At 49.1% G+C, this 9,142-nt stretch overlaps 1 protein-coding gene across 3 annotated transcripts in view; it reads left to right on the plus strand.

Annotated features, from left to right (window-relative positions):
* Positions 1–1,378: 1,378 nt before the first annotated feature.
* ARID3B (AT-rich interaction domain 3B) overlaps positions 1,379–9,142 on the plus strand; it is a 51,002-nt gene continuing 43,238 nt past the window's right edge. For 2 of the 3 annotated variants that reach the window (XM_008069119.2, XM_008069120.2), the window contains exons 1-2: positions 1,379–1,530; positions 3,968–4,614. In XM_008069119.2, coding sequence (XP_008067310.1) covers positions 4,042–4,614 — 573 coding nt within the window. In that variant the 5' untranslated portion in view covers positions 1,379–1,530; positions 3,968–4,041. The remainder of the gene's footprint in view (positions 1,531–3,967; positions 4,615–9,142) is intronic. The other variant, XM_008069121.2, reaches the window with a different exon arrangement.

The following is a 9,142-nucleotide window of genomic DNA, read 5'->3' on the forward strand; positions in this document are numbered from 1 at the left end:
CCAGACAGGTCTCGAACCCGCGGGTTCAGGCAATCCACTCACCTCAGCCTCCCAAAGGCGTGGGATTACAGGCTGAGCCCCTGAGCCCGGCTTATTTCTAGATTTGAGAACATTCTGCCCTTTCTGTTACTTATACAATAAGAAAAAATCAGGGAAGTGGTATCGAACATACAGGGTTAGAGATTTGTAGACAGTAGCGAGCAAGTTGAACAAATAGAATGATGAAATCTCTAGTCACAGTTCAGAGTCCATTTAAGGCTGATCGCGATTTAGTGATGCCAATCTGCTCAGTAGGACAATTTTCTGTGACAAGGCACAAGCATGGAGAGAAACATGTAGGTCCACCCAGGGTGTGAGACTTGGCAAAAAGGGGGTATTATGACAGGATTAAGTAGGAGCGTGATTGTAATGATGCACCGTTCAATCCAAGACAGATAAGAAGGGAAGACTGGAGGGGGTTAACGGATGAGATCAAAATAGAGGCTTTCAGCAAATTCGAGATTCTGATAAAGTGAAAGAACGGTTGCGCTATTAATTCCTCAGTAGTCAAACTGAGAGGCTAGCAGGCAGTGTGGTTCGACAGAGGGGTGTTCGAATTACTGATTCGTGACAAAACAGCGTTTCTGGCAAGACCCAGGTTTGACTGGGATTGGGAGGCCGATGTTGGATATATTGTCCACACAGACTCTGAAGTTGTCAAAGAAGATGGTCAGAGGGAGAAAGTAAGACAAGGAGCTGGATACACACATCGGCAGATTATCTCTACCGTGTGGCTACGTGGGTGGCGACCTCTAAGCGGAAGCGTGGGAGAGGCAAGGGCTTTTACAAGAGTTGACGGTGTTCGGCACGTGGCCCCACCTCTGGCCACTAGGAATCAGAATACCAATTCATGTGAGATGGGTCCAGGGGATGCAGCGTTCTCGGGACAACCAGGTCTCTGTCCAAGAACCAGAGAAGTTCAGAGGAAAGCGGACCTAAACGCGGGAATCCCAGAGAAAGACTGGTTTGAAGTTAGGAGACTGGGAAGGAGACTGAGGCAGCACGAAACCCTAATGCGTCTTTGTCCCATATTTACCTCCCTCCCAACCTACGAACCGCGGCAAGCCAACCTCCGCGACCAGAAAACACTCAAAGAGCACCGTCCCTAGCCCGGCTCTTTTTTAACTCCCCGCGGAAGCGCCCACACCGGAACCGTTCGGTGTCCGCACTTTCCCATTGGCTGAAGCTTCCGCCCGCTTTCACCCGCTTCCGCCCACGACTCTCTAGGGCGTCGCCGTTCGTAGCAGTCACTTCCGCCTCGCCCCACCCCTCGCTCCCTTTTTAGCCGCTTCCGGCTCCAGGCCCCGCCCCATTCCCTGTGGCCCCGTCCCCAGCCCCGGGCCGGTCGGCCAGCCCCGCGGCGCCGCTTCCGGTGCGGGCTCCGCCCCGGCTGTGGCCCCCGGCTGCGGAGGAGTCCGGAGCGCAGCTGCCGCGCCGGGGCCTGAGCGGGTGCCTTCTCCGCCACCCAAGGACCCGGAGTACCCTGCTCAGGTAAGCCGCGCGGTGCTGGCGCCCTCAGCCGCGGCCGGAGTGGGCTCCGTGGCAGGTGGAGGAAACGGAGGACTGGAGGGAGGCAGGTGTGTGGAGGAGACGGGGAGGCGCGGCTGGTGGAGGAAGAGTGAGGTTCTGCTGGGAGCACCGAGGCGCCTGGGCCCTTTAGGGCCATTTGAGATAAGACGATGGGAAGGGCGAGGGTAAGGTGGGGTGGGGGCCGACGGGGAAGAGCCAGCGGATTGGCTGGGTGGGCTTGGTGGGGGTAAAAGTGATAGGGCTGAATGGGGGAGGTAGATAGAGAATGGGGGGTGTGTGCTTGAGGGACCCGGGAGGTGGGCTCCAAGGGGCCTGGGGCGAAGGGAATATGGCAACGAAGGTGGGGGAATGGTCGGCAAAGACCGGGGTCAAAGCTGCACAGTCCGTTGCCCCCGCTCGGTGGTCCGGGAACTTTAGGGGAAATGGGGGAGGGGGCCGTGTTGAAGGGATGAAGCGGTTTAGATTTGAGACAAGTTCTCCAAATGCAGGCAGGTGGTATTGCTTTTTTGGCTTCCCGGCCACTTTAGGGACTGGGGCAACGTGGGCTCTTTGTGGGGGGAGGGGATGTGGATTGAGTTGTAGAACTGAGTCATCTCAGTCGTCCCGAGGCCGTGGGACACCTCCCCCTCTGCTGGGGGCAGCATGCGGAGAAGGTGGTGCCACCGGCCAGAAGTAGTCGCTCAGCAGCCGGCGGGACTTGGTGGAAAAATTATTCCGATTGTGATTGATCAGCTCTGATGAACACCGAATTCTTTACTTTATGCTTTTGTTTAATTTTCTTTAAGCCCAAATTGTTCTTTATTTTAAATAAACGCTTTTGTCAACTGGATTTAATGAGGATATAAATCGTTTCGTGTTTTTTTTTTTTTTTAACACTGTAGGAAGAGCTAAAGCAGATTGAAAGTATTGCTGTAAGCTTAACTCACACTTTCTAAAGTGCCAGGAGAGGAAGTAAAGGCAGTAAGAGGCAAATTGGAACTTGAATCTTTCTCAGAGTACAAAAGGCACAAGCAGTGCTCTAAGATAAACAGAACATGAGAATATTTAATCTCTACTTACCTGCCTAATTTTAAATATTGTACCTTTTTTACTCGAACCTATAAAACATTAATAAATTCAAGCAGATTTTATTGCTAGGGATATGATTACGACCCCATGAATTTTTGAAGATGCTAAAGACACTTAGTTTTTTTGTCTTTCTACTCAATCCTGAAACACTGGAACAATGCAAGCAAGTATCAAGTCCCAGCCTATGCGGTTCAGCCTCTTCTTTCAAGTGTTGGCAAAATTGTACAACAGGTTGCAAGTCCTGTTCACCTAAAATTTACCCTTGCACAGAAATCCATTCAGTTATGAAGACTTACTGAGAAAACAACTTGTTTGGTGGGGGTGGGGACCTGCAGAAGAGGGGGAGTTAGAGAAGAAGATGGTGTGAATGGGGGTGTGTTTGGAGACTGATTGGTAAGAATGCAGATAAACCTGCCTCCAGAATGCTTTTGGCCTAAAAGCCTTTTCTTTTTTATTCATCATAGAAAACCATTGTAGAAGTGAATCAGAAAGGGGATGTGAAGAGATTTACTTGGCTGTTTATAAAAAAGAAGAAGCATTAACTTGTTTAGACACTGTTGATATCTGTTTCAAATTAATTAACTTTAAAATCTCCAGAGGAATTCCCCCGTTTGTTTTTGAGTGATGATTGCAATCTGAGACTTTTGCCTCCTTGCGTGCTTCTTTCTTTCATGTTGTTGAAATTGGATTCTTTCTGAGGCTATAATGTCCAGTTAGTATGGCTCAGTCCGCTCGACAAGCAGGCTGGCAGTTTGATCTGGGCAATGTGAAAAGCTTAAGCCCATGAGCAGCTTGCTTGGTCTTGCTCTATTCATGAGAAAAGCTACCCTTCTTTCCTGATAGTTCTGTGTCTAGCTTGGAGGTAATACTTTCCTTCAGTGGGCCTGGGAACATAAGCAATACTCTCTCTTTTCCAGGCAGACCCTTCTTTCTCTATATTGTGGTTTTCATAGTTACAACTTCTGTACACCGCAAACCCAGTTGCCTTTACAGCAATTGACAGATTGTTTGATAATGTAGTGGAGGAGAGGTCAGAACACAAGTTAGCAGACTAGATATTGTCTGGACCTGCATCTTTTAAACCCCTCAGTAGTCTGCCACTACTGAGATTTATCCCGTTTCCCTCTTAGATCTTGTATTTCTTCTTCACATCTTCCTCTAACCACCCCAAAGTCCTCACCACTCATTCATATTAAAACTCAGGTTTGGGAACTTGTGTTTAGTGTTCAGAATTCATGGTCCATTCCTGGAGAAAAGAAAGCCTTTTAATGCATGTTTTACATCGTTGTTTTCCTCCTTCCTTCTTTGTGGTTTCTGTTAATCGCTTAAGGTGTAGACCGTGTGCCTCGTGGGCTGTGCTGAGTTCAGAGCCATGCCACTCTGTGGGTGAAGCCCAAGGCAGCAATGGAGCCCCTGTCACAACAGCAACAGCAGCAGCAGCAGCAGCAGCAGCAGCAGCAGCAGCAGCAGAAGCAGCCGCCTCTGGCACCCCTGCAGATGGATGCCAGAGAGAAGCAGGGCCAGCAGACAAGAGAAACCCAGTTCTTGTATGCCCAGAAGCTGGTCACACAGCCGACACTCCTGTCTGCCACACCTGGGAGGCCTTCTGGCAGCCCTGCGGTGGGTCCCTTAGTCAGAGTTCCACCGGCCACAGCAGTGGCCCGAGTTTTTGAACGGGGCAACGTGAACTCAGAACCTGAGGAAGAAGAAGGAGACTTGGAAGACGAGGATGGAGATGATGACGTTGCAGAAGTGGCTGAGAAAGAAACCCAGGCTGCTTCCAAATATTTTCATGTGCAGAAAGCAGCTCGCCAAGACCCCAGAGTAGCACCCGTGTCCAATCTACTTCCAGCACCAGGGCTCCCACCACACGGACAGCAAATGAAAGATGACCATACCAAAGATGCTTCCAAGGCCCCACCTTCGGTCTCCACGGCAGGGCAGCCGAGCTGGAATCTGGATGAGCAGCTCAAGCAGGTCAGTCTTTCTGGTGTGGGAGGTCATTTGTTCTTCCTAACGGCCGGCGAGAGAGGGGCTCTGGACTGCCAGGGCAAGGGCTGTGCCAGTCGATGCCTTCTCACCCCACTTCAGCGAGCAACAGCCTAGACATGAATTTTTTTCTCACTTAACATTTACTTTCTTAATTAAAGTGATGAACTGTACAAATTCATTTTTTTTCTTTTTTTTTTTTTTTTAAGTTGGAGTCTCATTCTGTTGCCAAGGCTGGAGTGCAGTGGCACGCTGACGGCCACCCCAGCGTCGACTTGCTGGGCTCTGGCCATCCTTCTGCCTCAGCTTTCCAAGTAGCCGGAACTACAGGCATGTGCTACCACACCTGGCTAATTTTTGATTTATTGTAGAGATGAGGTCTTGCCAAGTTGCCTGGGCTGGTCTCAAACCCGTGGGCTCAGGCAATCCATGCACCTCGACCTCAAAGTGCTGGGATTACAGACTGAAATTATTCTTAATGTAGGTTATTTTAAGTTTGATGTGAAAGAATGTCAGTACAATCTTTATTTTTTATCTATTTATTTCTTTGAGTCAGACTCTCACTTTTGCCAGTCTGGAGTGCAGTGGCACAATCATGGCTCACCGCAGCCTTGAACTCCTGGGCTCAGTAACTGGGACTACAAGCACATGCCACCATACCTGTCTAATTTTTTTTTTTAATCTTTTGTAGATGAGGTCTTGCTATGTTGCACAGGCTGGTCTCGAACTCCTAGGCTCAAGCAGTCTTCCTGCTTTAGCCTCCCAGAGTGCTGGGATGACAGGCATGAGCTGTCGCCATGCCCAGCCTCAATCTTCTTCTTTTTTTTAAAGGAAGGATGAGGTTACAACAATGTAGTGTGGAATATCTAAAAATGAGACCTGTGACTAATTATGGTTTTTCTAACAGCAATGTAAAAGCATGTTCTTGCCTAAGACCGTTTCTTAGCTCCAGGCTAACCCATGATTGTGCTCTTTAAAGACAGTCTTTTGTTTTGCAGCTAAACATAGCTGACAAGAAGCGCTTGCATTGTGTGTATTTTCCAACAAAGAGCCTGGTAGACATGATTTCATCTCACCCTTACGTCACCCCCTTTGAAATAGGGAAGGGTAGACCTCAAAATTCCCTTTTTAGCCAAGGAAAGCTGAAGTGACTTCCAAACATGGCTGTACATCAGAGTCAGCTAGGGAACTTTTATTTATTTTTAATTTAATTTAATTTATTGTTTTAGAGACAGGGCCTTGCTCTGTTGTCTAGGCTGGAGTGCAGTGGTGCCATCATAGCTCACTGCAGCCTTGAACTCCTGGGCTCAAGCAATCCTCTCAATTCAACGAGGGAGCTTTTTAAAACTACAGATTGCCAAGTCCTAATTAATTACCTCAGAGGTGTAACCTAGGGGATCTGTGGTCTCAAGCAAGCCTTTAACTTCCAGTTTTTCTCTTTGTGATCCACAGTGCCATTTTTCCTCACTTAAGGAGTAGGAGTGATCATAAGTAATTCCATGTTAAGTGACTTGGAGCTTAGGGAGTTCATGATGAAGCCGGTAGTACCTGAGTACTCCCTATAAGCACACACTCTTTATGTGGTTGTGTTGCTGTTTAGAAATCATTTGTGGAGTATTTCACAGGGCAGCTGAGAAGTCATAGAAGGAAAGCCCTTTGAAACCTGAAAGCCGGGCTCGGTGGCTCAGCCTGTAATCCCGCGCCTTGGGAGGCTAAGGTGAGTGGATTGCCTGAGCCCGCGGGTTCGAGACCCGCCTGGGCAACTTGGCGAGACCTCATCTCTACAAGTAGTTCCAGCTACTTGGAAGGCTGAGGTGGAAGGTTTGCCGGAGCCCCAGTAGGCTCCCGGCCACTGCACTCCAGTCTGGGCGACAGAGTGAGACTCCAACTCAAAAAAGAAAAGAAACCTGAAAAATCAAGCATCTTGGATTGAGGAGCTTGGTGCAGTAGATCTGATTTTATGAGAGCAGTGTGTGCAGCCAGGAGTGGGAGCTACAAATCCCATCCCTTCCATGTGTCGCCTATGTGATCTTTTGGTAGGGCTTTGAATTGCTCGGAGCCTTTACCTTCTCATCTGCGAAGTAAAAAGCGTGAAGGCACCTCCCAGGGATGTTGTGAGAATGAACTAAGCTAGCACATATGAAAAGTCTGTCCACATCAGGCACATGGTGGGGTACAGTGCCCCAAGAACCTTTTTATGCAAACAGTGCTGCCCTTTCCTGTGCCCATACAGACATGATTCTGAGGCAGAAGAGGTACTGAAATGCGCAGAACTACTAGGACTAGAATCAGAGAATCCCAACTTTCCACGACAGCAGCACCCTGGCTGCCAGCCCAGACCCGCCTCCTGCTGATTACTTTGGTTTAGCAAAACATCTGTGAGTTGCCGGCAGCCCCCCCCACCCCCGCACTGCTCTGTGGTTGGCAGAGTGCCATGGCAGCCGCTGAGTCAGCTCTTAGCGGGATCCCGCCCTGACAGCGCTGGGAAAGTTCAGCCCTGAGGCGGCTGGGCTGCCCCCGCCTTGGCAGCAGGCCAGCCTCTGCGTGTGTGCGGTCGTTCCTAGAAAGTACAGCCGCATGCGAGGAACAAGTGGAGCGCCAGAGCCTGTCTGTCTTCAGGAAGTGTAGCAGGTGTTGAGGTCAAGCCATAAGAGCTTTGAAAAAAGAGACTGCAGAACTGGCGTGTGCATGTGTACACGTGTGCACCATGACAGGGCACCCTGTGCCAATTCTAGATGGCAGCAACCCTGTGACTACACAGCTCAGTATTCAGGGGGCTGGCTGTTGGCATTCAAAACCTTTGAGTTCATTTTACATTTCTGAGACATACTAATTATAGACTGCCTGACAGAGCACCTGCCAAAATGTTTTCTACAAACCAGAGTAGCTGAGGGCTAATCTCTTTCCTCAGGATTTGGAGATCAAGAGCTGGGGTGCTGGGCTTTGGGTAGCAGCGACTTAAAATCTTTTTTTTTTTGGAGTTGGGAGTCTCACTCTGTCGCCCAGACTGGAGTGTAGTGGCCGCTCCTGGCCACCGCAGCCTCGACCTGCTGGGCTCCGGCGATCCTTCCACCTCAGCCTTCTGAATAGCCGGAATTACAGGCGCGCGCTACCATGCCCAGCTAATTTTTTGATTTATTGTAGAGATGAGGTCTCGCTGCCCAGGCGGGTCTCGAACCCGTAGGCTCAGGCAATCCACTCACCTCAGCCTCCCAAAGGCACGGAATTACAGACTGAGCCACTGAGCCTGGCTGATTTAAAATCTTAGATGTGTACCTCCTTTTCCCTTTTTGAATTAATTTCTCAAAATCAGTTTGGTGTGTGCTCTCCTTGTCTAAATTGAACTTTTTTTTTGAGTTGGAGTCTCACTCTGTCACCTGGCTACTCAGCTTGTGGGGCTCAGGGGATCCTTCGGCTTCAGCCTCCCAAGTAGCTGGAACTACAAGCACACGCCACCATGTCCAGCTAATTTTTCTTTTCTTTTTCTTTTTTTTTTTTTTTTTTGAGTTAGAGTCTCACTCTGTCACCCAGACTGGAGTGCAGTGGCTGCTCCCAGCCACCGCAGCCTTGACCTGCTGGGCTCCGGTGATCCTTCCCCCTCAGCCTTCCTAGTAGCTGGAACTACAGGCACGCGCTACCACGCCCGGCTAATTTTTTGATTTATTGTAGAGATGAGGTCTCGCCAAGTTGCCCAGGCGGGTCTCGAACCTGTTAATTTTTTGATTTATTATAGGGATGAGATCTTGCCAAGTTGTCCAAGCTGATCTCGAACCCCTAGACTCAGGTAATTCTCTCACCTCTGCATCCCAAAGTGCTGGGATTAGAGGTATGAGCTACTGTGCCCAGCTTAAATCCTGCTTTTAAAGAAGTAAATGGTGTGTTTGAGAATTAAAAAAAAAAATTTTTTAGTGGTGCTTTGAAGGCAGAACTAAAAAAATAATATCCTTGGGGAGAACCTATGGAAACTGTTACAAACCATGTGTTTACCTTTTTAATTGTTAATTCTTTTGGTTCTTTGTTAACCTACAGAGAGCAGGAATAGAGTGTCCTTTGCTCCAGTAACAGTTAGAGACCTATTACAGTTGACAGAGATCTGATTGGTGGTGTGATACAGTGTCCGTCTTGTTCTTTTTTTTTTTTTTTTTTTGAGTTGGAGTCTCACTCAGTTGCCCAGACTGGAGTGCAGTGGCATGCTCCCGGCCACCGCAGCCTCAACTTGCTGGGCTCCAGCGATCCTTCCACCTCAGCCTTCCAAGTAGCAGGAACTACAGGCACGCACTACAATGCCCAGCTAATTTTTTTATATAATATAGAGACGAGGTCTTGCCAAGTTGCCCAGGCAAGTCTCAAACCCACGGGCTCAGGCAGTTCACTCACCTTGGCCTCCCAAAGTACTGGGATTACAGGCTGAGCCACGGAACCTGGCCCATCTTGTTCTTTTTTTTTTTTTGAGTTGGAGTCTCACTCTGTCTCCCAGACTGGAGTTCAGTGGCCGCTCCCAGCCACCGCAGCCTCG

The sequence above is a fragment of the Carlito syrichta genome, unplaced genomic scaffold, assembly GCF_000164805.1.
Source record: "Carlito syrichta isolate Samal-C Ts95f unplaced genomic scaffold, Tarsius_syrichta-2.0.1 Scaffold311826, whole genome shotgun sequence".
Taxonomy (NCBI): Eukaryota; Metazoa; Chordata; class Mammalia; order Primates; family Tarsiidae; genus Carlito; species Carlito syrichta.